At 39.7% G+C, this 27,913-nt stretch overlaps 2 protein-coding genes across 5 annotated transcripts; both read left to right on the top strand.

Annotated features, from left to right (window-relative positions):
* The first annotated feature begins 62 nt into the window (after window positions 1-62).
* clec3a (C-type lectin domain family 3, member A) lies at window positions 63-1,632 on the top strand. Of its 2 annotated transcripts, none has more exons than XM_023273289.3 (3): window positions 63-324; window positions 423-509; window positions 908-1,632. In XM_023273289.3, exons 1-3 carry the CDS (start codon window positions 78-80, stop codon window positions 1,303-1,305), a joined length of 732 nt encoding a protein of 243 aa, XP_023129057.2. In that variant the 5' UTR covers window positions 63-77; the 3' UTR covers window positions 1,306-1,632. The 2 variants fall into 2 exon arrangements, with proteins under 2 accessions (XP_023129057.2, XP_023129056.2); XM_023273288.3 differs by having other exon boundaries at window positions 417-509.
* Window positions 1,633-5,739: 4,107 nt separating this feature from the next.
* On the top strand, window positions 5,740-27,866 carry usp47 (ubiquitin specific peptidase 47). 3 transcript variants are annotated; one of them, XM_023273256.3, is made up of 29 exons: window positions 5,740-6,026; window positions 9,433-9,489; window positions 10,913-11,107; window positions 13,435-13,551; window positions 13,693-13,846; window positions 13,939-14,035; window positions 14,125-14,270; window positions 14,392-14,471; window positions 15,391-15,540; window positions 15,738-15,833; window positions 15,930-16,082; window positions 17,252-17,410; window positions 18,125-18,256; window positions 18,462-18,538; window positions 18,792-18,847; window positions 19,566-19,678; window positions 19,799-19,900; window positions 20,174-20,381; window positions 20,689-20,804; window positions 20,940-21,059; window positions 21,205-22,006; window positions 22,679-22,854; window positions 22,962-23,042; window positions 23,165-23,280; window positions 23,369-23,487; window positions 24,857-24,987; window positions 25,149-25,196; window positions 25,282-25,412; window positions 26,265-27,866. In XM_023273256.3, exons 1-29 carry the CDS (start codon window positions 5,982-5,984, stop codon window positions 26,437-26,439), a joined length of 4,152 nt encoding a protein of 1,383 aa, XP_023129024.2. In that variant the 5' UTR covers window positions 5,740-5,981; the 3' UTR covers window positions 26,440-27,866. The 3 variants fall into 3 exon arrangements, with proteins under 3 accessions (XP_023129024.2, XP_023129025.2, XP_054869062.1); XM_023273257.3 differs by lacking the exon at window positions 9,433-9,489 and having other exon boundaries at window positions 5,741-6,026; XM_055013087.1 differs by lacking the exons at window positions 5,740-6,026; window positions 9,433-9,489; window positions 10,913-11,107 and adding an exon at window positions 13,249-13,288.
* Window positions 27,867-27,913: the final 47 nt, after the last annotated feature.

The raw sequence follows: 27,913 nt of genomic DNA, 5'->3' as shown, positions 1-27,913 counted from the left end.
ATTATTTGCCTCCACCCTTTTTTTGCCTTCCTCACCTCCTCCTGATGTTTGGACAAACACAAACAGCGCTGGAGCCAATGCAGGGAGAGAAGCAGGAAAGGAATACAGAGGGGCCAGTATATATTGAGCTGCCCACAGTGCTTTTAGTTCCTCTCACAGCAGTACAAGGTGTGCCACTGAGTCCTGTGCTGCAGGATCCACTGGCCTCAGACATGGGACGTCTGGTCCTCCCTGTCTTCCTCGTCCTCGGCCTCTCTTTGCTCCACTTCTGCTCCAGCCGTCCACCTCGCACCAGGAAGGCTGTTTCATTCCGTCAGTCTGGAGGTAGCTGCACGAATCGCACACACCGTTTCATAAATGATGTGTTCTGCACCGATGTTTATCTGACCCGTTCTCCTTCCTGCCCCCTCATCGAGATGCAGCTGCAGAGGACGATGATGTGAAGTCCCAGCTTGAGAAGTTGTGGCAGGAGGTGAATTCACTGAAAGAGATGCAGGCACTGCAGACAGGTACTGGCCTCATTTCATACAGCAAGATTAATGACAAGATTTCTGCAAAACATAAGTAATAAATTATTCATGTGATGTCTGGTTTGCAACATTACTACCTAATGTTACTTGTTAATTTAGGCCACTGAGCTGCCATGCAAGAGTGGGACATTGCTGAGAGCTAATTGGTCATTTGAAACCCAGATTTTGAACTCTTTGGTGAGCTTCATCACCAGTAGAGGGCATCAGCACCCACACCAGCCAATTTCTCTAAAGTAAAAGGTTTAATTGCACAGTGACAGATTGTAAAATGTATTTAGAGAATGTTTCTATTAATGAGGTTATTCCCTCTTTAAACAGCAAAATGGTTAATCTTTACAATTCAGTTCACTCATGAGACAAGTGCTTTGTGCTTTCAGTCTGTCTTCGGGGCATTAAAGCTCACAGAAAGTGTTATCTCACCATTGAGGAACCCAAACATTACCATGAGGCAAATGAAGACTGCATTGCACAAGGAGGAACTCTCGCAACGCCACGGGACATGATGGAAAACAATGAGCTGAGAGACTATGCCAAGAGGAGTGCCCCGGGATCCAAGGACTTCTGGATCGGTGTGGCAGACATAGTGAAAGAAGGCCAGTATGTTGATGTCAACAGCCTGCCAGTCAGCTACTTCAACTGGGATCGCTCCAAGAAGCAGCCCACAGGAACGAAAAAGGAGAGCTGTGTTGCTCTTTCAGTGGCTGCACAAGGAAAGTGGTACGATGAGGTGTGTCGCAGCTTGAAGAAGTACATCTGTGAATATGTGATTCCCTGAAGGAGACACAGTGGCTGTTGACAGTTTGAGGATCATTTATGCGGGTTTAATTGATTGAAACTGTAAAAATATAACATATTGTTAATGATAGAAACATGACTTCTATTAAAATGTATCTTTGAGGTCATTAATTAGGTTTCTAATAAGGTTTAATATACACAGTAGGAACAGTATTCATGTGATAATCAGGTGGGATTTCTCTGTGATAAAAAAAATATCAGTCAATTTTATGTTCATTTTACAGAAATCCAAAAGCCCTACATGATGACTGAACAGCATGAGAAATGAGAATTAAGTCTCATAGAAATAAAGTTTTCAAAAAAGAAACTTGAGTTGTTTGGTTACCATTTCTTTCATTCACCCCATACACTTAAAAAAAAATCTATATTACTGCATTTAGTTTACTGATTTCGTCATTGTCAATGTATTTTACATTGAGGCAGTTGCATGCATAAACACAAGTGATTCTTCAGTATAATTCTCATATCTGAGGAGCTAAATTTGTGCAAATGTGGGTGTAGAAGTTTGCTCAAAGGATTTTAATTTGCTGCCTGTAATGTGTCGAAAGACAGTCAACATCTGTAACCTTTGCTGTAATTTCAATTCTGGTATCAAATCTATTGAAAGGCAGCATGTGCAGCCCTGAATGGTGAGTACTGTTCCATTTTCAGATTTTTGGGGGCTAAAAATAAACATAAATAATTTCACACAATGATATATTGGCTCCACAAATTTTACAAAATTAAAAGTCAACTACAAATGTTTACACTCTGATCGTAAAGCATAAATATCACCATGGTATCATAATGCAATAAAAAATGAACTGTGAGAGACAATTAGGTATGTTGATAACAGTGGCCAGATTAAATGAAAAGCAGACAGGTGGGTTGTGCCATGTAGTAATAATATCACTATAAATGTATTTCTTGGAAAAAAAAAAAAAAGGACACTGTATGATCTCTAGTATCCACTTCTTGCTCTGTGAATTTCTCCTGCAGTACTCCACTTGTTTGGTGATGGCAAACTATGAGGAAATTACTAAGAATGCACTTGTTTTCTTATTCTCTTATAAGAACCTCTTCTCTTCGTGGATTTATTCCTATTATTCTAAGACTCTATCTTGTTGCAGTGAAATCCCCACTAACTCCTAAACCATGTTTGTATCTCCAGACTCAACTGCATCACAAACACTTTTAAATTAAAGACTAGATGTAATTTAGAGTCTCCAGTTCACCTGACCTTCCTCTGGAATGTAGGAGGGAACCCAGATTACCAAAAATAAACTCAAACACACACTGAACATGCAAACTCGCAGAAAGAGACTGTTATCAAACCCCGACCCTTCTTGCTCTGAGGTGACAGTGTGAAATATGTTCTGTTTTGGCTCTGCTTTGCTGCTGCCACACTGCAGTATAAAGTGCAGCACAGAGTAAAAACGTTCAGTAGGATTTAAAATGTTTTATTGAGAATTTTTGCTATGTACTACCAATTCAAAAAGTCTATGATAAAAGCCCAGCTGCTTTGGTGTCTTATCACTTAGTGATCCAGGTGGACTTCTTAACCCTCACGTTGTCTTCATTTATGGGTACCAAAAAATATTTTTTCCTTGTCTGAAAAAAATCAAAAAATTCAGCAAAAAAATTACCCAAATTTCTGAAAATTTCCAAAAACTTCAGGAAGAAAATTCCAATAATTCCTTAAAAGTTTTCCTTAAAAGTTTTATTTAAAAAAAAAAAAATCCCCAAATATGGCAAGAAAAATCTTGTAAATATTTTCAAAAAAAAATAGCAAAAATCTTCCAAAAAAATCCTAAAAATATCTAAAGTCATTACATATATATCAGTAAAACTTTTAATGTTTTCTTAAAGAACATTCACAAAAAAATAATCAAATCATCATTGTATAGCAATCCAATGATTATTTGATGAAACGCACATTCATATATGTCCCATATGCATAATGTTATCAAAAACTGTAAAGGCCAGGCTGTAAAACTACATTTTGCTTTATGGTGAGTGGATTGGATAGAGGTGTGGGCCTCTATGCTTTATCATTTATTATCATATTGTTGTTTTTGTACATAAATCATTTCATTACAAGATATTTTAGATAAAAAAATTTTAAACATTTTACTGCACTGGACATGAGCTGGATGGACATCAGAAACATGTTATCTCACCTTGGAATTTCTCTCAGTGGTGTTGGCAGAGAGGAACCTTATTGTTATTTTTGACCAGAATATGAGCTGTAAGTCACACATGAAATAAGTCTCTAGGGTGGCCTTTGCTTACCTGTGTAATTTTGTCAAAAAACTAGAACATCCTGTCTCAGAGTGATGATGAAAAACTATTTTGTGCATTTGATACTTCAAGGCTGGACTATTGTAATTCCTGATGATCAGGATGTCCTAATACATCTCTGAAAAAAACTCCAATTGATCCAAAATGTTACAGCGAGAGTTCTGACTGGAACCAGCTAGAGAGACCATTTTTCTCTCATATTAGCTTCTCTTCATTGGTTCCATGTAAAATCCAGGACATAATTTAAAATATTTCTCCCCACATACGAAATCAAAGGACTAAGCTTTGTCATATGTTATAGAATTTATTCTACCACATTATCCCAATACAGCACATTGCTCTTGGATTTCAGTCATATTGGTTCCTGAAGGGACTGCAAGGTGGCGCGGAGGTTAGCACCGTCACTTTGAGGCTAGAAGTTCCCCAGTTCGGCCTGGGATCTTTCTGCATGGAGTTTGCATGTTCTCCCTGTGCATGCGTGGGTTTTCTCCAGGTACTCCTGCTTCCTCCCAGAGTCCAAAAACATGCTGAGGTTGATTGGTGACTCTAAGTTGTCCGTAGGCATGAATGTGAGTGTGCTTGTGGGATAGCCCCCCTATGACCTAATGAGGATTAAGCGGTGTACAGAAAATGGATGAACGGATGGATGGTTCCTGAAGTTTCCAGAAGCAAATCATGCTCTTCTGTTAAGGAATCAACTCCAGGAGGCAGACACCGTCTCTACAATTAGGAATAGGCCCAAAACGTCCCTTACTTATACTGCTGAATGCCATAACAGCTGGAGGACTTTCTATGATGGACTGTGTTTTGTCCTCTCTGCAGGTATCTGTGAGAGCTACATGGTTCTCATTTGCTGTTATTCACCTCTCCGACCTTCCCAGTGTTTATTGCTCTCTTATGTGCTGTTTGTCTGTTTTCTGTCTGCTATCCTCTTCCCTCTCCCTTTTACCCTCACCCTAACCAGTTGAGGCAGATGACTTCCTGCCCTTAGCCTGGTTCTGCTAGAGGTTCTTTTCCTGTTAAAGGGATGTTTTATGTGCAAATGTCATCAGTGCGAAGTCAAGTCAAGCCACAATATTTATACAGAGCATTAAAACATTATATAGCCTTCAATTTACTCTGTGTAGTTCGCCATGTCATAGTAGGCCGTCCAAGTCTTGTTCAGCCTTTTTGCAGGTGAGATTTTACCTCTGAACTATACACCAAGATCGCAAACTCCTATAATACCAATGCTGCCCGTAATAATAACAATAATAATGATGATTATAACAATAATAATAATGTTTATTATTATTGTTGTTGTTATTATTATTATTATTATTATTATTACTAAATAATTACTATTGTTGTGTATTTATTTATTTATTTAGATAGATAGATAGATAGATAGATAGATAGATAGATAGATAGATAGACAGACAGACAGACAGACAGACAGACAGACAGACAGACAGACAGACAGACAGACAGACAGACAGATAGACAGATAGATAGATAGATAGATAGATAGATAGATAAATAGACTTTCAGATTAGAAAAGTTAATTGAACTGAATTAAATTGCATTGAACTGAACTGAACTGAAATTAATGTAATTGATCTGAATTCAGTTGAACATAATTGTATTCATAGAGTGTATATTTGGTTGCAATGGGAACATAAGATCAGTGTATCTGCAGTGTAATATCGCGTTGTTTTAATCCTTACAGCAGGTTCCGCGCATGTATAGGTCAAGTGGCACAAACGTCCAGTGAACCACACATCATCCCTCACATTCTGATCTTAAAGATGTATTCAGGTTATTCATTTATTAAATCACGGAACAATGTTGTGCTCTTCCTTTATTTTTCCTCTTGGTTTCTGACCCACCTTCACCCATTAAAAATGATCGGATCGCGTTGTTGAAACTGAAAGCGATGCCACAGCGAGCCGCAGCTGATCCTCACCCCTCTATCAGACCCCATCCTGATCAGATAACGTCGTGTTCCTGTGTGCTGCTGTCATCTCTGCCCTTTAAAAAAAAAAAAAAAAAAAACAATTAAAAACGCACACACGCTCTCCGACGTCATCCTGTCTGCACACATCACGCACGCTGCTCTGGATGGAATGTGACGCCACAGCTCCCCGAGCGAAGTCTCGCGGAGTAAAACACCGGCCATTTTTCTCCATTTATAGCAGGACACTTTGTGCTTGGGTAGTGCAGCCGAGAGTGTTGCGATTACTTTGATAAGCCTACAAGTTTTGGCAAGTTTAATTTAGTTATCCAAGCATCCAAACTAACAACAAACCGAACACAAACCATGTTTGTGTGTAGCGCTGCAAAGTTTTTTCGCTGACATCCTCGTCCGGATAGATGCTTGTCTAAACTGTCGCACAAATGGAAATGGTGCCTAGCGAGGAGAACCAGTTCGTACCCAAAGAGGTGAGGTTATTACGGACCAAGTCCAGGTCGTCCAAGCAGCGCCTGGGCGTTAGCTGTCACCTTCAACGGCCGTGCACATTAATATTGGCGAAACTTTTGCAGTACTTTGGGAGTTTGCGATCTTGGTCTACCGTTTAGAGGCTAACTCTCAGCTGCTAACAGTTAGCTAAACATGACTTGAACGGCCTATCATGACATGGCTAACTAACGTAACTGCTAACATCAGTTAGCGGCTAGTTTCGCTATATCTCCAGCGAAGTGAAATTATGAAGGCAGCAACAGCTTCAGCAGAATTACTATTAATCTAGATAGCTTTCAAATTTGGCTTTCTCATCATCGAAAACTTCCGAGCTTCCCGAATGTTGCAGTTGACAAGCTGTTATCCCGTCAAACAAAGACGTTTGTCAACAGTTCTGAGCTAACCTGCATAACATTAGCTTGTAGGATTTGGCTAGCTAATGTCGTTAGCTTTTTAAATCTGGTCATTGGCAACAACTCCAGCTAATGTAGATATTTCTGAAGTTGCAAAATAAAATGCAAATAGCTACATCAGTTGATATGACGTACTGTGTTGAAGCGACGCGTACCCTAGTTTTACGCATACACATACTTTGGTTCATTCTTGCGATCATTTGCAGGTTGTGTTGAGCGGAACTTGTAGTTTTCTGTAAACGTTAATGTTAGCAAGTCCAATTCGCAAGCTAACGCTAATGTTAGCGGAACTGACTAGCTTTGCTCCTGGTAAAGATGCAGATAACGCAGCGTTAATGTGATAATTAAAATGTTCGCCCTGTCCGTTTTGACATGCTTAACTTAGTTAGCATCTGCTTGCGTATCATGATATGTTTGGCTTGGCGGTAAGCTAATGTCAGAGTGCATTTTGCTATCTGAAACAATAATGTTTGAAGGTACTATGCTATGTGTGGTGTTGTGTTTTCACACAAGCAGGAAATCAGTCGGTTTTGTCCCTCGTTATCTCCAGTGACGGTGGTCAGATGGTAAATTGGCTGCTGACATGTTGGTCCAGGTTAACAGGGTGATGTTAAGGTAAACGTCTTAGAGGGTACTATTGACATGGCAGTTTCTCCAAGTTATTTGAAGTACTAGTGTTTAATTATCAATGTTTTAATAGCTGTATTCCCATCATCCATAGTCCTACGCTAAGCACTGAATTGGATTTGAAGCTGCTGCCCTGCATAGGGTTTATTTAATTTCAACATTTCCATTCAAGCACTGCACGTGTTACATGTACAGTTTATCAGTGGATTATTATGCATCACAAGCCTTCAGACAAGGATAATGTCTTGTCCTCGTGAGAAGGAAATAATATGCTATTTACTTAGAACCATATCACTTCATAAATCATGTCTTACCAGTATAACAGTTTTTATGTGCTTCCCTATATTACAGTATTTAGAAGGTAGATATGCTCACGTTATAGCCCTCATTGTTTAAAAATCTCCCAATGTAAAAAGTAATTTTACATAACACTCAAAATTAGGCAATACCGCATCAAGAAAAATATATAGAAATGTCCCTTGTGTTCTTGTTTCAAATGAATTTAGAAGCCTTTTTTTGCAGATTTGGTTTAGTTTAGAGCATATTACTTAAAACAGCCTAATATTAAGGTAGATATATATTAAATGTTCTTAGTGAAGATAACAAACTGCATTTGGTTTGAGAATGGAATCAAGTGATGATGGGATGTTGTGTGTACTGTATGTCACACGGAGCTCTGTGTTTATGCCATGGGCCCAATTAAATGAAACACCTCTGTGATGAGAAACCTATTTATATCCACACTCACACATGCAACTGTATAGCATTCAAGACGTGTGTCAGCTGAATGACTTTGTGTTGCTTCTATTGTGCTAACTGATGAATACAAATCCTCTTGTCCCAAAGGCTGCCATAGTGTATATGTGTACATTGTTAGACCCATTTACATGTGGTCACTGTGTGATTTGGGTAGGTTACATAGCTGTCTGATTTGTAAAAAATAAGTTTTTCCCATGCACTATGGTACAGACAGATGCAACGTCCAGTCCTGTGTATCGCAAGTAAAGATAGTGCCTTTATGTTAGTGATTATCATTTCACATGGCATTCTGCTGAGGTAGCAATTCTTGATTATTTATTGCATGTTCATGCAATTTTCCAATGTTTGTCTTTTCTGAATCAATCTCAGTGAGCTTTGAGATTAGCAGCCTTCCAACTGTAGTTGTTTTAGTCAAAAAACTGTATGTGTTTGAATTGTTTTGAAGAAATGTTGGCAAATCTTCAGGCTTTGTCATGACAAGAGATGCATAACAGTTATCTTGGCTTTTAGGCAATATCTTGACTTACCAAATTGCCTTTTGTGATGCACAAAAGCTGGTAATTGTTAATGATTAATTTTGGCAGTCAGATAATAGATTTTTCTCGTTTTCATTGTTTTCGTAGGGCCATTTGTTGACAGCCTTTTGAGAACAGGACATGCAAAAACGTGCTTCTAGTTCACAATCCTCTATGGGCAATATTTATGAAAAAACAGATAAGGAAGACATATTTTCAAAGATGCCTCATATTGGCTTGTTTTGTTTTCACAAGTCACAACAAGCCAAAACAGTCTTAGCAATACGTATTTCTAGTTACCTCAAATATTCATCACCTCATCTGTTTTTCCACTGCTCTCAATGACTAAAGCCCCTAATGATTTACCATCCACTGTCTCCACCTGTCCATAAAACGGTTTTTTGGACACAGTAGTCCATCCAAATGAATAAATGGTTCCCCATAAAAATATCAGTCTAGTTGTCAATGTGTTATCTACTTTACATTGCATTTGAAGCAGAATATTTGTCCTTATTTATTTCAGTGCATCTCTGTTCTGTTATTGTGTATAGTGTGTGCAGATGTAGTTACACTACATCTCTCAGTATTTGCATATGTTCCTGGTGACAGACATTTCACAACACTATGGTCTATAATTATTTTGTGCTATTAAGATTCGTTTAGGATCTGTAAAGAACTACTGCCTGTGTTTTGCGGTACCTGTGGCTTCATGTCAGCACCTTGTGATTATATCCATGGTAAAAATAACCTTTAATCTCATAATACATTTGTGTGTTGTCAGCTGCAGCTTCTATATAGGACCCGTCAGTGACATTTTGCCAAGATCACAAACCTCACAAAGAGGCTGCAAAAACTGAAATGACGAATATGTTCCTATAAATATCACACTTTTACCACTAAAGAGGTTTTTTTTTTGCAAACTAAGCACTGATGGTCGAAGGCCTACAAATCAGCTTCATTTAGCCTAAATTTCATGTTTGACGGCAATTATGCAGCCATATTTTAGAAATCATTTTCCTTTCTGTGTGTGTTTTATGTTGTTCTTCCTCCAAACTATCTCCACATATTATTAGGGTGTATTTTGGAGTTGCAGACAGAGTATTTTTGATGAAATGAAGCGGCTTTCTCAGGTGTGTGTGACGTTGGAGTATGTGGTCTGTATTAAGCATGGTGTTGAACAGATGCATGAAACAGTGCCCTTGATGAACATCATACTAAAATCAGCTACCATTATTAATTGTAAGAGACAGGAAATTTAAAATTATTATGAATATTATATAAATCATATCTAAGTTTGTCAGGTGTAGGGCTTTTTTTCACACAAAGCAAGCCTGGAATCTGTTTCATAATTTTCTAATATGTAATTAAAAAAAGAAGCAAGGTTAAAATTTTAGTAAAACTTTTTTCCAGTTATAAGTACCTAAGTCTGATTAGTATTTAGAATATAATACAGTTAAATGCTCATTCATAGTTTTTGATAGCACATCTGTTGAAGTCCTGTGAGATTGTGATGTTTTATGTTGACCTTCCTGAACTTCCAACAGTTTAGTAAATTGAAATGCTAAACATTTTGTAGTTAACCTCCATTTTGTGAAGTTAAAGAACAGGCGTGGCTTATCTTTGCATGCTTGATGAGTGACTTTGCTGCTTTCATTTTTGATATAGGCGTTCAGTCTGCATATCACCTGATGAGGTACAGTACATATCAGACCAATCAGAAACAAACTATAGGGAGTGTTGAGATGACACAGTGACTTGCTGGACCTTGACACTCCTGTTCCACTTCAAAAGCAGTTTACACTGTGTGTTTTACAGTAAAATGAAGCATGAGTCAGAAAATGCATGGCCTGTCTTTTCTTTTTTAAACAGATTGTGGATAATTCAGGAGAAATTTACACAGCCTGTCCATGTTTTTCTGGACTGTGCAGCAAGTGAGGTTGTCCAAGCATTTGTAGGCAGGTTTTATTGTAAATGTGTTAGTACAGGAGACAACTGTCAGCCATTTATTTCATAGCCTATGTGAAAAGAGATCTGTTAAGCAGGTTCATATTTAAACCTGGGCAACCACAAAAGCAGAAGAGAAAATGTGAGCTGCTTTTGTAGGTTGCCATTGCTTTGGATGTGCTCATGGAAGTCGCCATCGCATTTGTGTTCTTGTTAAAAATGGCCTTTGTTTTTATCATTAGCATTGAAAACTTTTAGGTAATTTATCAAAACACTGCTTTACATTATTAACAGTTACATTGTGACAGCATTTTTACTTTTTTTTGATACTCTCCCATACTTAAGCTGTTGCCCAAATCATATTTGGTTCAGTGTGCAGCAGCATCTTTTTAGAAATGAAACTTACCTCATAACAAATAGATCACATTAGGCAGGAGGCGAGGTGGTGGATTGTCTTTAATGTACTGGCATGTTTCTGATGATGATGTTTGTTGCACTGCTTTATAAATTTCATTCTGATATTTAGTTTTTACAAAAAAACAAAAAAACAAAAAAACCAAAATTCAGTCAGTAAATCGACCTTATGTTTTTACTGTCATTCAATTCCAGATCCAGAATGCAGCCGAGGAGCCCAGAGTGCTGTGTATAATTCAGGACATCACCAGCGCAAAGACGGTCAATGAGAGGCTGACCCTCAACCTGCCTGCTTCCACCACCCTCTCCAAACTTTATGAAGACGTTGCCCATAAAGCGGGATATGTGAATGGCACTTTTGACCTTGCCTGGGGGAATACACCAGATATGGTTAGGATTTTTTTTTCAGTCACTTTTGATTGGGTGATAATGTTTTTCTACATAAATCTGCTCTTTAGGTAGTTGTGGATCTCAGCTGAGCTATAGACTGAAGTATTGCGATTACGTGGACAAATCAAAGGCTTAAGTCTTTAAATCGGCATGGTGCTAATGTGACACGCAGCCGGCGAAATAGGCACTGCATGCTCAAGGGTGTTTCTTAGTTTGATTGTGTGTTGAAATTTTGAGGCTTGCAATCAGTAGGAGTCCTTTTCGACTACTACTTGATGCAAGAGTTCAAACAAAAACATCATTGACTTAACCTAGTTTGACAGGGAAAAATCTTTATGTATATAGTAGCTCAAATATGTAGCTTAGGTTTGTGTAGGATCAAATATGTTGAAATGTCAGTTCAGAGATTATTAAAGCTGCACTGATCAATATTTGTATACCAACAGCAACTTAAGCAAGTGGTTGCATGTACTGATGAACTCCCAGAGAGTTATCACTGGACTCTTTTCATATCAGCTCTGCAGAGCTTAGCATTTTTCAGGTCATTGTTTTGGTTTTCTGGTCATTTTTATTTTGGTTTAGTTTTACCACTCATTAACCTCAATTCCAAATGCATTGGCAGCTGTTTTCTGAGGAAAAAGCTGTAAGTTATAATTACTAGTTCAGTACCGGAACAAGGTTTTTCAGTCAGAGAAATGAAAACTCTTGGGTCTTGGAAATCCTAGTGCACTGCAGAGTGTCTGTGGTACTGTGTGTGTACAATGACAGAGCTAAGAGGAACTAAGAAAATGCGCAATGACCAGGAACTTACCAACTTAGGACTCAGGACTCCTCAGTGTTTATGGGGGATCCCTAAAACACATTGTATGCTACCAGCCTAGCACCATATGGCAAACAGATAATGTTGGTGACTATTGTAATGGACATTTAGCACCTGAAGAGGCAGATATTTTTCTGACAAGAAAAAAAGCGTAAATCTTGGACTTGTCTAGTGGCAGAAGGTATTATCCATGAAGCAGTTCAGCAGAATTTGTCATATTTTTTGCCGAACATCATGCAAGAATGTTGACAAAACATTCCAAAGTTTTATCGGTAACGACTTCACATCTGTAAAGTAAAAATTTAAATCCTTAGGTTCCATTGATTGGAGACACTGAGGAGAATATTGAAATGCATTCACCTTATTGAAAAAAATATGCTTTTAACAATGAGTCAGTGACACTGATGTTACTGAACTAATTCTACTGCAACTCTACAAAATTTGATGTAACAGAGGTGAAAGACCAAAATTCTACACCAGTTTTAGTCCGTACCAGACTGTTTCTTCTGTGAATGTGCTACAGTTGACAACCAGGTAACCCTTTGATGTGCAGTGTGGGTCAGGAGATACCCATTTTCCATTGGGTTTGGGTCACTTTTGACCCATGTTGCACATCAAAGGGTTAAGAATGATGATTGTTGTGTTGATCTTGGTACAGGGGCTCTAATATGGAAAGGAGTTAGGGTATTGTTGGATTTCGGTGTAGCTGAGTTCAGGCTTGTATTTCTGATGAACTCTGGTGGTTCATAATTATTTCTTCCAGCCCGTGTTTACAGTTTCGTTTTAACTCATGCTCTACTTATGACACATACAGTGACCCCTGAAACTTTTACATGGGAAGGGCACGTCCACCATATCATGACCTCAGCAAATCTGATAATGGCAGTGACTGCTGACGGTGCCAGCAGTCTTTTTTTTTCATATTATCAGTGTACAAAAATGGATTTTGCCATGGCATTGTTCTCTGCTGCAAGTGGTGTAGCTTGGTGAGAGCGCTCTTATATTCAGCTCAGGCAAACTAAGGAATGAATGCATTCTTAATGTGCTTAGTCAGTGTTGAGTTTGTTCTCCTGTGTCTTTGTGTACGTATTATTCCCTTTTCTTAAATGAGCCCAGGCTAATCCTGCTGCTGACCCAGGCCAAAGCCCAGGTGCTGTGTCTGTTGTTATCTCACTGAGTAGGTCAGTGGATTAAGCTACTGCATGTTTCCACTGCAGCACTTAGCTTGCTCGTCCTCAGCTTGCCCGGGAGAAAGAAAGCTACATAGTGTTGTTCACATGTTGGCTTCAAACTGCTATACTCGTACACATCAATACAGGGGATCCGCTGAGAATGAGTTCAGTAGGAGTCTAAGTCTTCTTGTAAGTTAGTCCCATTTGTAGTTTGTAAACTGCTTGTTATGAATATTTGCAGCTTTTGTTTTGCTCTGCATTTTCCAGGAATTGTTGACCTCTATATAAAGACTGTCTTCTCATGTGATTTTTGTTTATACTGTGCTTCCCTCTAGGCACCGCTGGACCACAGCAGTGAGATGTCCCTCTCAGATTCGGCCTTTGAGCCGGGCGGTAAGAGGAATTTCCTCCAGCTTACAGACAAAGATGGAGAGCAGCCCCAGATTGCATCGGTGAGTAGAACAAGATTAACAAAATGAATTCAAAATATCAAAAACATGTAATATCTTTTTTGTGGGGTCCACAATAGTGAGATTGATTCCTGTTTGTAGGCTAAAAAATGTATTTATTACATGGTATGTTTTTGTGCACAGGATGAGTCCGGAACAGCAGATAGCAGTGGAATGGACGACAGCTCCCAGGAGCGATTTATTGGGCCCCTACCAAGAGACGGCACTGCAGGCTGCAGTGGTGACTACAGCAGTCCATCTTACTCCTACTCATCCATCCTTAACAAATCTGAGACGGGTAAGGTTTGTTCACCATCCGAAGATGTGGCACCACTTCTTTTTTACAACCCCAATTGACCTTTGACTTCTTGTCTTTTGCTCTCAATGTAGGCTACGTTGGTTTGGTTAACCAAGCAATGACCTGCTATTTGAACAGTCTTCTGCAAACACTGTTCATGACCCCAGAATTCAGGAATGCCCTCTACAAGTAAGGAACTATGGTTATAGATGTCTTTGCAAAGTCTTACTCATGTATTATAAATTTGGAAATTCTTTTAAACATCTCTCTGTCTTCAGTTGGGAGTTTGAGGAGTCAGAAGAGGATCCAGTTACCAGTATCCCCTACCAGCTGCAAAGGCTGTTTGTTCTCCTGCAAACTAGTAAGAAACGAGCAATTGAGACCACTGATGTGACGCGAAGCTTTGGCTGGGACAGTAGCGAGGGTAAGTATTTGTATGCTCCTGTGACTAGACTCACATGGCTTGTCTGCGTGTTAGTGAAAGAAGAAACCATGTGCCTCAGCATCTGTGCACTTAATTATACTTTTTGTTCGTTTGTTTTTAGCTTGGCAGCAGCATGATGTCCAGGAGCTGTGTAGGGTCATGTTTGATGCCCTGGAGCAGAAATGGAAGCAGACAGAGCAGGTAGGAAAAAACAAGAAGTTTTCTTCAACTTCTAACAGCAAAAATTCAGCAGCCAGGCTAAGGGCTCCCCCCGGAATGGAAACAAAAGTCCTACTGTGGAAAAATTGTCAAAGGCCACTAAGCCCCAGGGTTAGCTGTTTCTTATCTCAGGAGTGAGTTATAAACTGCAAACACTTAGTCTAGTGTGGGTATATACAGACATGATCTGTACACGAGCTTTGTTAGGGCAGAATTAATGCATGTGAGCCTCATGAAAAATAACTTAATTACCATAATACTACAAAGGGTTATTTATATGTAGCCTCAAGTAAACTAGCAACTAATTTCCAGTTAAAAACATAAACTCACTATTTGCAGATGTCACATGGAGCGTTCTTCCAAGTGCAGTAACTAATTTAGTTATTAATGGATTTTTTGCCTTTTGGTATAGTGTTTACTGTTCAGAGCCTGTGTAAACAGTTGTTTGGTTGAGCTGCATGGGATATTATGCAGCATAACTGTTTTCACAATCTGAGTAGCACTACATGTGCTAAGCAGACCTTGTGTGTAAAATCAGTGAGGCTCTCCTATAAGACTAATATGATATTGTAGCATATTGCTTTGCTTACTGTGTGCATTGAGAGGCCACACTCGATGTAGAGGCACAATTCCTACTGTCATAGAGAGAAGCGAGATGTGATGATGATGGAAATGTTTGGTCTTTCCACCACAAAGATGTTTTAAATCTGTTCTATCTATGTTTAATTCATTTAGCAATTTTTGATGATAGGTGATGCCACAATAGTTGTTGCATTTTGTTGCTGTCTTCAGTAAGCAAATGTAGTTTGGTGAGGAAAATTATGCAGCCCAACAAAAGACTAGTTTGTTGCATGGGAAACACAGCTAAGAAGACCTGACTGTCATGCCTCCATATCCTCAGGCCGACCTGATCAACCAGTTGTACCAGGGGAAGCTGAAGGATTATGTCCGTTGTCTGGAGTGTGGCTATGAGAGCTGGAGGATTGACACTTACCTGGACATCCCTCTTGTAATCAGACCCTTCGGAGCCAGTCAGGCCTATGGCAGTGTGGTGTGTTTCTCTCCGCATTTTATTCATTTAAACATTTAACACATGGGCATCAAAGACTCCAGCATCACTTAACACACATTCACAGCCACTTAAAGCTGTTTTAAATTCAGTGCATTCACCTCATTTTGATACAGTTTATGTTTATTTAGTATTTAAGCTTTTTTCAAATTAAACTAAAACTAATTTTGCTACCACAGGAGGAGGCTTTGCAGGCATTCATCCAGCCAGAAACTCTGGATGGACCCAATCAGTACTTCTGTGAACGCTGCAAAAAGAAATGTGATGCCCGGAAGGTGAGCACATGTAAAATGTGACGTAGAAGTCATGTTCAAAGAATGCACTGTTCTTATCTTGACCTGGCTGATTATCTGATAATTTCTTCTCCACAGGGTCTGAGGTTTCTGCACTTTCCCTACCTGCTGACCTTACAGCTGAAAAGGTTTGATTTTGACTACACCACTATGCATCGCATCAAACTTAATGACCGCATGACCTTCCCTGAAGAGCTTGACATGAGTCCATTCATTGATGTGGAAGATGAGGTGAGAGCAGCAGTCACAGTATCTGCTTCCATCACTCTTTATTAGATTTGTAGGTTTTAATAGCAGCAGACATTTTGTGGGGGAACCTAAATATGATTTACTTTTATCTAGTAATAACCCTTAAAATATGATGAATTGATGTAACTATAAATTATTGTTGGAAAAAGATCACGTCAAACGCTTTCCTTTTAGGATATTTTTTTCGGTCATTTTGATCAGGATGCTCAGATAACAGCAAGTGTACCAAGAAAACCTGTGAAGCTAGTGTTTGTGACACTGTTTTTTTCCCACCAGCTACTTGTGTATTTTGGCATCTTACAATGTGTGTACTGTGGCATGAAAAAATTTGTGAATGAAAAATAAAAACAGTAAATCAGGTAATTCCAAATGATTCTTTTGGAACCATCTGCTTTTCTGAATTAATTTTTTGTTACATGTTATCTAGTGGCAATCTAAGTAACAAATACAAACACAATGTGCTTAAGATAATAACGCACAAAAAATTTGAATTGTGAAATTATGCCCATTAAACATTGATGGTGCTGGTGGCTTTACAGAACTGCTTCAATTCAGCCCTTTTCTGAGGATGTCTGATATCATCCCACAGTATCTCTGCTGTGTTCAGGTCTAGACTCTTACCTGGCCACTCAACGAGGCAAATTTTCATGCTTTTTGGAGTTTAGCGTTGACGGTCATTGTACTGCTACATCAAACAACTTACTGAGCTTCTGTATGACAGCCATCTTGACAGTATCAAGATAGGCCATGATAGACCTCGGATTTGATTTTGTGTTCAGCAAAAAAGTGCTGATGATACAGGAGGATGTTGTCATGTTCTTATACAATGGTATATTTATGCTAACACTTAACCGTAGTTTAATCACAAGACATTTTTCCCAGGAGCGTTGCAGTGATGTTTGTTTTAAGTGCAGCAGCCTCCTTCATGTTCTGTCATGGACAACTTGCTCCATATAACCACCCGATCTCGTATGGCAGACTCATGAACAGAGATTTTAACCAGCTCCAGTAATTCTGTCTTGCCTAATGGAGCATTCTGTGTTGTGCTTTTTGTAGTTGGGCTGTACTTAAACTATGGTTGACCACTGTGCCTTGCCTGCTTTTTTTTAAACCTTTCTCTGTTATTGGTTTTGAATTGGCCTCTTCTCTAGAAGTCGCCTCAGACAGAGAGCTGCACTGACAGTGGAGCAGAGAATGAAGGCAGTTGCCACAGCGACCAGATGAGCAACGATTTTTCCACCGATGATTGTGTGGATGAGGGCATCTGTTTGGACAGCACGAGCAGCACGGAGAGGGTGCTGAAGCCAAAGGTAGTCTTCTTGACCGCTCACTAAATCGATATTGTTGTTAATATCCTGTCTATGAAAATGCATTAACATATTTAAGCTGCAGAAGGGGGACACATGAAGGGAAATCATAAAGAGGGGAAGCACACCTAATGGAGATGCCTTCATAGTCAAAGTTAGGTGTCATTGAATGGTTGAGTTTAAAAATGATAGGAATCTTGTGCTTTTATAGTCATCGGATCACAACAAAACTGAACAGATTTTGATTGTTATACAGCATCTCTGCTATCAAAACTCCAAATTAACTTTCTAAAATTCTTTAGTAGTGTTTCAGAGAGCTGTGAAGCTGCTCTAGAGTACACTGTGGCTCTCCAGGTTCTTTTTTCCCCACGTTTATATTGTTTCCCATCAGTACTTGCTGTGCCAATACTGAAGTGATAAGAGAGACTCCTGTAAATGTTATTGAGACACTTTCAAATGGAAGGCAAAGCTGAAAAATTATGTTGTACTTTCCTGTTCTTGTTACATGAGATGTCTGTCTTTCATTTACATTGTGTACTGCACTTTGTAAAGGATGACTTAGCTAGCACTTAGCAAGTTACTGTGGTTTTATTGCTTTAAACTGAAGGACCTCCTTAAGTGTGCATAGATGGGAAAATATATCTATCGTATATCAACAAGGAAGTCCACAACTTGATTGTTGGTTTTACCTAACAATGTTCCCCTATTCATTCTCAGAGTTTGCTGACCTTTGAGCTGTTCTCTGTTATGGTCCATTCTGGGAGCGCTGCTGGTGGCCACTACTATGCCTGTATCAAATCTTTCAGTGATGGCCAGTGGTGCAGTTTCAACGATCAGCATGTTAGCAAGGTCAGTTTAAGTCCTTTAGTGGCCTGTCAAAAGATAGAGAATGTTAGGCAGAGTGTTGCTCCAGACTGTGTCACTGCTACATTTTATATACTCTTTCTATAAACTAGGTCACAAATGCGCCCCTTGCTGCTGTCATTTTAACATGCTGCTTGTCATTGTCATGGTAGTACATACTAAATCATTCTTGTTCATCTGTGTTGGACAGATCACCCAGGATGATATCAGGAAGACATATGGGGGGTCCTCAGGGAACAGAGGCTATTACTCCAGTGCCTTTGCGAGGTCAGTTGTGTTTCATATCCCTCTCTGGCCCACAGTGGGTTTACACACATCACATGCTTACAGTACATTGGCTTTGTAATGAAATGCAACTTATTTACATTTCTGTTCAAAGAGGAGAACAAGACGATTCTTGTAGATTTTTCTCTGTAATTTACTCTTTCTGTTGAAGCAATAGACAGTGCTTAAGGCGACCAAATGTTCTCTATATATATATTCTGCAGTCATTATTAAGACTTTTTTTTTCTCTCAACAGCTCGACAAATGCATATATGCTCATATATAGACTGAAAGATCCCTCAAGGAATGCAAGTAAGGAATAATTTGATTAAATCTTCCTTGGACAATACCAAAATTACTTGGATTCCAATGCAAACTGGGCGATCACTTTTCTGGTGTGTTGTCAGTTTAGTTTTGTCTTGAAATCAACAGTGACATTTTTCCTTTTTGTTTAAGAGCTGCACTGGTGGTTTTCCCACTTTTCAGTGTAAAAGAATTAATTCTCTGCAAAGTCATATGTTTTAAGCAATCCAGTGTCATATGTTGATTTGTCTACATAATTGGTGCTAATGCATTGGAATTCATGAATATTTTAAATTTGCCCATTTTTGTCTTGAGTTTTTTTTTTAAGAAAACATGCTGTGCATGTGAATAAATGCTAGTTATGTTGTTTGATTTAAATAAAAAGTGAGTTTTCTGGCCATGAAAAGAAAATCTAGTGCAATTTATTGACACATAATTTACTGACAAAGTCTACAGCAGGCCCTGTCTGTGGTCCAGCTGAACTGAGCTTGCTTAGTCTGGTGCCATTGTGGCAGGAGTTAATGTAGCTCCTCAGAGGCATTTCATTGCATGAGTCTGAAAAGAAACTGATCTTGGTTTAAGTGCTTCATCAGATTCCATTCAGTGCCATTATGTTGTGGTTATCATTCTTCCAGTCCTCATACTCTGTGATGCAATAGGCTGAGGTCTTGTTCTGTAGTTTACCCCACACCAGTAGATTAATGTGCACTCTCTGTTCTGTCTGCAGAGTATTTAGCTGCAGAAGACTTCCCAGAGCACATAAAAAGTTTGGTTCAGAAGGAGAAAGAGTCTGAAGAGCAAGAAAAGCGACAAAGAGAGATCGAACGCAACACTTGCAAGGTACTTACCTTTGCTTGGTTACATTTCACTGTTCTCTTGTAAACAAGGATCAGTTAATTGAATACCTCACTTTTTAAAAAGAAGTCAAACTTTTGTTAATCGTATGCTGTTTTCCTCCAGATAAAGCTTTTCTGCATGCATCCTGTGAAGATGATGATGGAGAGCAAGTTGGAAGTGCACAAAGACAAGACTCTTAGAGAAGCAACAGAAATGGCCTACAAGGTTTGTTGGGTTGTTGTCTTTTCTTTGCGGTTTTTCAGCAATCTAGTCTAAATACATTATTAATAGTCATAGTTAAATACTGATTATGTATTGGTGGAGTGTTCTTGAAGGACAGTTGTGGCTGCATTGAGGTCTTCTTTTCCGTTGTATCACACAACAGTTACGTGACTTTGACAAAAGATAAACTTGCTTTGGCAAGTGGTCTCACAGTATAAAATATGGGTGATAAGTCCAATTTTTTATTTATGACCATTTGTGTGTTCTGCCCCTCAGCTGATGGAGCTGGAAGGAGTCGTCTCTCTGGACTGCTGTCGCCTGGTAAAGTATGACGAGTTCCACGAGTACCTGGAGCGTTCCTACGAAGGCGAGGAGGACACACCGATGGGCCTCCTGCTGGGTGGAGTCAAGTCCTCATACATGTTCGACTTGCTTCTAGAGACACGCAGGCCAGAGCAAGTGTTCCAGCCGTACAAACCTGGAGGTCAGTAGTCTCTGTCAGTTTCTCTTCAGTCAGACATTTAGGAAGGACAAGTGTGTCATGTCTGAAAGTTATGGAGAGAATCATTTTGTTTTGCATTGTGTTGTGTGTGCTATTGATTATGCTCAACTACTGATGGATTGAAGCCCATTTAGCAGAATGCACAACTAAGTAGATGCAACTGTATAGATAGCAATAATGCAGATACAAATAGACTGTACACCAGTGATGGATGCATATGTGTAGATGGTCAGAACACACAAGTAGTTGCTTTATGCCTTTGTGTGGGTGTGTTTATTATTATCTACAGAGGTGATGGTGAAGGTCCATGTTGTGGATCTGAAGAGTGAGACCATCGCCTCTCCCATCAGTGTTCGGGCATATTTGAACCAGACGATCACTGAATTCAAACAGCTTATTGCACAGGTTTGTTGCTCTTATCAGCTTCTTCACTGTGTTTTGTTTTCATCATTGCCTCAGAAATTGGTTGAAGTAAGTTTATGTTGCCCGTGAGATCATGTGAGATCAGATTTCTATACGTTATTTATACATGTCTTTCAGGCTACAGGGCTATCTGCAGAAACCATGCGCGTGGTCCTGGAGCGCTGCTATAATGACCTCCGGCTCCTCTGTGTTCCAAACAAGACACTGAAAGCTGAGGGCTTCTTCAGGAGTAACAAGGTGTCTTTATTTTCTTTCAGTTGTGAATGTTTGTGTGTGTTTTCATTGCATTGTTACTGTTATGTGTAGAATTTGACTGCCAAAGTCCACTTAAAATGTGATGCTACATCAAATAACTTTTTTCATTTTGTGTCTTTTTCATCAGGTTTTTGTAGAAAGCTCTGAGCTGACGGATCATCAGGTTACTTTCACTGACTCACTGTTGTGGAAACTGTTGGATCGTCATGGGAACACAATCCGACTGTTGGTCTTACTGCCTGAACAGTCTCCTGGTACTCTGGCCAACAGAACTCTTTGCCAAAAAGTAGGAGGTGACTCTGATGCACCCTTTGAGGGTTCAAAGGGTAACAGGAAATCTGTAGAGGCTATCCTCGAGGAGAGCACAGAAAAGTTAAAGAATCTGTCTCTGCAGCAGCAGCAGGGCTCCAGCACCAGTGACAGCCAGAAAAGCTCTGACGCCAGCGACTTCGAACATATCGAATCTCCAACCCAAGAGGTTGACTCAAACTCTTCGCTCTGTGTAGCTGCAGACAACAGAGAGTTGGAGAACCGGCTCAGAGCCACAGTGGGGGGTGCTGGCGGTGCCTCGTCTGACCCCGAGAACCACTTTGCCTGTGAGGAGCGATCGGACTCTGAGGTGAACAATGACCGCAGCACCAGCTCAGTGGACAGCGACATACTGAGCTCCAGCCACAGTAGTGACACACTGTGTAATGCAGACAGTGGTCCCATCCAGCTGGCCAACGGCCTGGACTCGCACAGCATTACAAGTAGCCGACGCTCCAAAGCTCACGAGGGCAAAAAAGAGACCTGGGACACTGCTGAAGAAGACTCCGGAACAGACAGCGAGTATGACGACAATGGAAAGAGCAAGGCCGAGGCTCAGTACCTGTACTTCAGAGCAGAGCCTTGTTCTCAGGATGATGCAACATGGGATACACAAAAATGTATGAGTCTTTCATTCATGATGCATTTTTAAATATTTATATCCTTAAATAGCATTATTTTGTTCAAATTGTCCAATTAAATTTACCAGAAGAAAGTACAACAAGAAAAGCACTCAGAGAGCGCAGTACTCTGCCAAGGCTGCTCAGTCGTTGTATGATTTCCAATACATGAAATCTTTAAACAATTTGTGGTCCGCAGCGGTGGATTTGTAGCAAGATCGCAATCATGTATTGGTCAGCAGGTAGCTGACGTAGTGTTCACTTGTTGTCATAGATACAGTGACACCGTGTTGCAGTCTCACAATGATACAGAATTCTTTAACAAATCTGTGGATCCAGACTATAAGCCACATCACTGCCAAAATCTAATCAGTTGGTCCTTGTATCATTTCTGACCTTCCCTGAAAATTTCATCCAAATCAGTTAGTCTGTTTTTGAGTAATGTTGCTAACAGGCAAACCAACAGCGATCGTCACATGATTCCACCGCATTCCTTGGCGGAGTAATGATGTTGTTTTCTTGATTTACTCCCCTTTTTCAATTACAACTGATTGTTGTTGACTACAATGATAAAGAGGGACCTTAACCACCATGTTCTTCAGCTGTTTTTCTTCCTTGAATGGAATAATTCTTACGAAATATTACATTGTTGTTTCTTTTAATCTGCTTCAGGTTTAGTGGTTCATGTGGACAAGAGAATAACATTAGCAGCATTCAAGCAGAACCTGGAGCCCTACGTAGGAGTCACCTCGACCCAGTTCAAGGTGTTTCGGGTGTACGCCAACAACCAGGAGTTTGAGAGTGTACGACTCAATGAAACACTCTCATCATTCTCTGACGACAACAAGGTCAGGATAATTGTTGAGAAGTTATTCATTCCATTTTAGCAGTTTGTGTGGGAATGACCTAATACTTGAACTAAGATGTAACTTGTACATTTTTGTATCTTCCATAGATAACCATCCGACTAGGAAGAGCCTTGAAAAAGGGTGAATACAGAGTTAAAGTGTATCAACTACTGGTGAATGAACCAGAGGTAAGAACTAAAAGAATTTTCTGTCATTATGGTCATACAAAGTTGTTGTTAAAACCTCTCAATGTTGCTCAGCGTTATTACCTAAAATACACTAATCCACATATATATGGTTGTTCTTTCAGCCCTGCAAGTTCCTCGTGGACACAGTGTTTGCCAAGGGCATGACTGTCAGACAGTCCAAAGAGGAGCTGCTTCCTCAGCTGAAAGAGCAGTGCAAGCTTGACCTCAGCATCGACAGGTACGAGATTAGTCACTGATGAAACTTTGATAGACTAATAACGTCACATCACTTGTGCAAATCTTTTAATGGTTATTTGTGTGTTTAGAGTTCGTCTCAGGAAAAAGACATGGAAGAATCCGGGCACAGTGTTTCTGGATTACCACGTCTATGAGGAAGACATCAGCATTTCTTCCAACTGGGAGGTCTTCCTGGAAGTCCTTAATGGTAAGAAATGTTCTTTCTTTGAAACAAGTCAGAAAATTTTTATGTATGTTTGTTTTGCTACTTTAAATGCAAATTCATGGTTTCTGCATCTCTGTGTACAGAACAACACAGGCTTCTTCATTACTGCTTCAGTATACATGTATAGGTTGGTCTGCTACACACAGCTACGCTATATTAAATACAGAAAAACACAGAGCTCCTGTGGATGTTTCTGAAATGCTGACTGTGCACTTTACACTTACAGTATTTAGCAGCTAATTACAGATTGGGCTGTATGGTGTCAGTAATTATTCCTGAAGTGTCCCAGACACAATGGGCACACATAGCACAGAATTTCTGGGGATTTACAACTACCTACTGGGCACTGTTGATGGAAAGCATGTAGCTACAAATCAAAGCACCTCCCAAGGCTGGCAGCGACTGATTCAATTACAACTCTTTAATCATGAATTGTAAAGGTGTGGATGACAGAGAATCTTCTCACTATGTTGCTCTTTAAAACAAGCATTCGTTTCGAGCAGCATTTGTTTTCCTATCACATGCACAGTTGGCGCTCTTGCAGAATGTACAGTTTGCATTGTCACAAATTTTGGAATGGATGCATGTCTGCACAGGGATCTACATGGACCCTCATGGACTTGGGCACATGCTGAAATTTACATCGCGCATACCCTTACTGATACAGAAGTCACGATTTTGCTTCAAGTCTTATTCTCCATTCTCCGTCACCTTGTCAGGGTAGGCGGGACTTCTCAGCACACGAGCCATTGGTAGTATGACCTTGTATGGTCAACTGGAAAGCTTCCTGTGTGAGCAGTTATCCAACATGACAAACATGAACTGAACCTAATCTGTAGTTTTTGTCTTGTTTTTTTGTGTTTTTGCCCCATAACTCCTCTTCTTATCTCTCTCTTCAGAATGGATAGAGACAGCCAATTATTTGTTTGTGACACATATTGTATTCATACATTCATCTGCAGAACCAACAGTTAATGTGTCTATTGTTGTGTATTCAAAGTTGTATTTGCATATCCATTTGTATGTTTTCTCATTATACAGAATTTTGAGACTGTATATCGTAGACAATACACCACAGATATATTGTGATAATTTGGTTTTTACTTTAACCACTTGTACTAAAATTAAAATTCTGTGGCAAAAGTTAAAATGAGTTTGCAGTAGTAAAATTATCTTATTTCTGAATTGTCAAAGCTGTATCATGTTCAAAGTATGCAGTGCCATGAAATTGCACATACAGGCAGATAAATGTAATTTAAATTAGTAAAATGTGCAGCAAAATGGCTCTGATTACCCAAAGTTCCAGGTACAGTACAGTTAATTGATCAGTGGTCTTCTGTCTGTTTCTCAGAACCAGAAAAGATGAAGTCAATGTCACAGCTGGCCGTTCTGACTCGGAGATGGAGTCCGGCTACAATGAAGCTGGGGCCTTTCCAGGAAGTGATTCTGGAAAGCAGCAGTGTAGAAGAACTCAAGGAGAAAGTATGTCTGTCACCCGATGTGTCTTTGCTCATAGCTTGAGTTCACGCAGTGCTTTGGCACTGACATAATCATCAACAGTCAATTTAAAATCACTACACTTTGTTCATTAACTGAAGGACATGATGCTGGTCTGTGACTAAAATCTTTTATTCTGTTTGCAGCTTTGTGAAATCAGTGATATTCCTCTTGAAAACCTGGAATTTGCAAAGGTGTGTGGATTACATTGCCTCAAACAGGACCCCATATTTCATATTATGTTAATTTACTGATGCGCCTCCCGTCTGTTCTGTGCAGGGCAGAGGAACGTTTCCTTGTGATATTTCTGTGTTGGAGATCCACCAGGATTTGGACTGGAACCCCAAGGTGTCGACCCTAAACGTGTGGCCTCTTTACATCTGTGATGATGGAGCTGTGGTCTTCTACAGGTAAGAACGAGTTCACATCAAGTTACAAGTTAAGTGTTTCTGTGTTCTCCGTATTTTAGTATTTTGCTAAACCATTTTATTTTGCCAGACACAAAGGACAATGTTCCCTCTAGACTTGGCTATATTATGTCTACATATCAAGTATGCATTTAGTACTATTAAATAGGCAGGCAGTGTATTCAAAGTATTTATTAGAAAAAATAATGTACTTGCTATATGGAGTAAAATTGGATGAAAAAATAACTTGGTTTAGATTTTAATCCTGAATAAATGTATATAAAAAATTGTGATTTCAAACTAGAATTTATTTTTGAATCAATGACTAAGTCTTATTTTTAGCCAGTGTGGGATAACATTTATGCCTCCTCCAGGAAATACCAACAATACTCTTGAATAAAAGTCTCAAAAAGATCAACATGTTCTGCTACAAACAATGGTGCTTGTATTCAGTTTTATTGCCACATAATGATACAACAAATAAGAGTACTGAAATGAGAAAAATGTGACTTATAAAGCGACACACACACGACTGCTTTGGTACAGAGGGATTGTTTGTGGTCTTGGCTGCTAATGCTAGTGCTAACAGCTTGTGATCATAGAGACTTGTGACATTATGTAGTAGAGACATCTATAGAGAGAGCAGCTGCTAAGCTAATAAGAGATTTAAGAATTTAAATTCAATGTACATGTAGGTTTTTTTATTCATTCCGTTTCACAAAATGCTTATAAGATGGAGATAAATTCCAAAGAGTAAATTCCACCTCACTGAACTGCATCTTCATTCTTTCAGCATGTTAAGTTTTAAATATTTGTGACTTCAGATTAACATTATTGGGATGTTTGTCTGTGTAGGGACAGCACAGAGGAACCTCTGGAGCTATCAGAGGATGAGCGCAATGAGCTCATGAAGAAGGAGAGCAGCCGTCTGCTCAAGACCGGACACCGTGTCAGCTACTCGCCACGCAAAGAGAAGGCCCTCAAAATCTACCTGGACGGCGGCCCCGCGAAGGACCCGGGGCAGGACTGAGGCTTAGAGAACCACTCTTGGTTATTTAGATCGTCTGGCTGCCGCAGCAGAGCAACCGGGCTACTGGACTCTGAATGTCGGGCCCGATAGTGACTTGAAATCAAGCAGCGTTGTGAGGCTGGTGTGCTCTCACCCTCCACTCTGAGCCCCAGGACTGGCTCAGAAACCCTATTGTGCACTATAGTGTATTGTACTGTAAAGTTTAAAGGGAAGTACAAAAGCTATTCATACAGAAAAAGAATCAAATACTGTATAGACAAATCAACTGAAAGTAAAAGCTTCAGAGATGGATGCAGAGATGATGGGACTGTGAAGCTGGTCTGTAAGGCATCCATCCTGTCTATTTAAGTCTTCAGTCTCCTTTTACAACAGACTCTTTCACTCTCCTTCCTGACACTGCGTGTTAATCTTCCTGTTTTGGACATAGTGTTGATTCTGATTCATCTGTGGCCGTCTTGTAAGTCCGTGTGCTCACACCTTTTGAGCACTGCTTTGTTAATGAAACCATTTTCATCTTATGTTGCTCACCCAAAACCCAACAGTGCATACAACCAAGAACTACTTACCCACCCTCCTTCAGTTTCGCCTCCTCTGGTAAGGCAAACCTCACTCTCTCAGTGACTTTGAAGTTGAAGCATCATTTATAAGATTTGCTGAATTGAAAAAAGCAACAATTAAGAATTTGTAAAGGTCATTTCTGCTCCTCCGATGCTCCTATAATGCCAGAGTAATGTGTTGTTATGGGTCGTCCTTACTGCTGCTCTTTGTGCTTTATAGGAGCTCTGCCTCTGTTGCATCACTTCCACTAGACGTAGTGACACGTAGGCTATTGGTCCTTCAACACAAAGTACAATGAAACAAAACCAAGTAGAGTATGTTAAGAATCTCCTTGTTTGGTTGTAAATTATTATTTTGCTCCAGACTTAATCACTCAGTTGGGTCGTGTGAGACTTCAGGCACACATCTGTTGTCTGTATTTACCTTTAATTTAGGAAGTGGGTATCTTTGTTGTTTTGTTTTTTTGCACCATGTGATCTGGGTGTCTTGTGTCATCCACGTGTGTGTGTATATGGTGTTGTACTGATGGGAGGGAGCTCTCTCTGGGTTTTGTCAGAGAGCGTGAGGTTGTTTTTTGGCGCTTCTACCTGCTGCTGCTTGATAGACAAGACACCAGAGGGTGTAGAAAGCCTGCTGGACTCCACAGTCTGCCCGGGCAACTGCTCTGAGGACTGAAGCTCAGGATCCCAGCCCCCCGCTGGGCTTCTGATGCTGCCACCAGCTTATTCACTGTAGAAATGCCAATATCAGAAGAAAACCTTTTTTGTTTTTTTTTCGTTGTTGTTGTTTATTTCTTTGAGATTTCAGATCCTGTGTGAAAAATAGCTAAAGATGATTTTAGAAATGAATAAAAGTGCTTTTTTTCATAAGTGTAGTTTTCTGTCACTGTGAATCAAAACGGATGAATTAATTCACA

The sequence above is a fragment of the Amphiprion ocellaris genome, chromosome 1 (genome assembly GCF_022539595.1).
Source record: "Amphiprion ocellaris isolate individual 3 ecotype Okinawa chromosome 1, ASM2253959v1, whole genome shotgun sequence".
NCBI lineage: Eukaryota > Metazoa > Chordata > Actinopteri > Pomacentridae > Amphiprion > Amphiprion ocellaris.
This window is presented reverse-complemented; position numbering and strand designations above follow the sequence as displayed.

What these genes read in the sequence shown, in the direction of transcription:
- clec3a (XM_023273288.3), top strand. Translation starts at nt 78, where the DNA reads ATGCAGGGAGAGAAGCAGGAAAGGAATACAGAGGGGCCAGTATATATT. An exon ending in TTCATTCCGTCAGTCTGGAG is followed by an intron (nt 325 to 416) that starts GTAGCTGCACGA and finishes CCCCTCATCGAG; the next exon opens with ATGCAGCTGCAGAGGACGAT. An exon ending in GATGCAGGCACTGCAGACAG is followed by an intron (nt 510 to 907) that starts GTACTGGCCTCA and finishes TTGTGCTTTCAG; the next exon opens with TCTGTCTTCGGGGCATTAAA.
- usp47 (XM_023273256.3), top strand. Translation starts at nt 5,982, where the DNA reads ATGGAAATGGTGCCTAGCGAGGAGAACCAGTTCGTACCCAAAGAG. An exon ending in TCGAACGCAACACTTGCAAG is followed by an intron (nt 19,679 to 19,798) that starts GTACTTACCTTT and finishes GTTTTCCTCCAG; the next exon opens with ATAAAGCTTTTCTGCATGCA. An exon ending in GGAGCTGTGGTCTTCTACAG is followed by an intron (nt 25,413 to 26,264) that starts GTAAGAACGAGT and finishes TTGTCTGTGTAG; the next exon opens with GGACAGCACAGAGGAACCTC.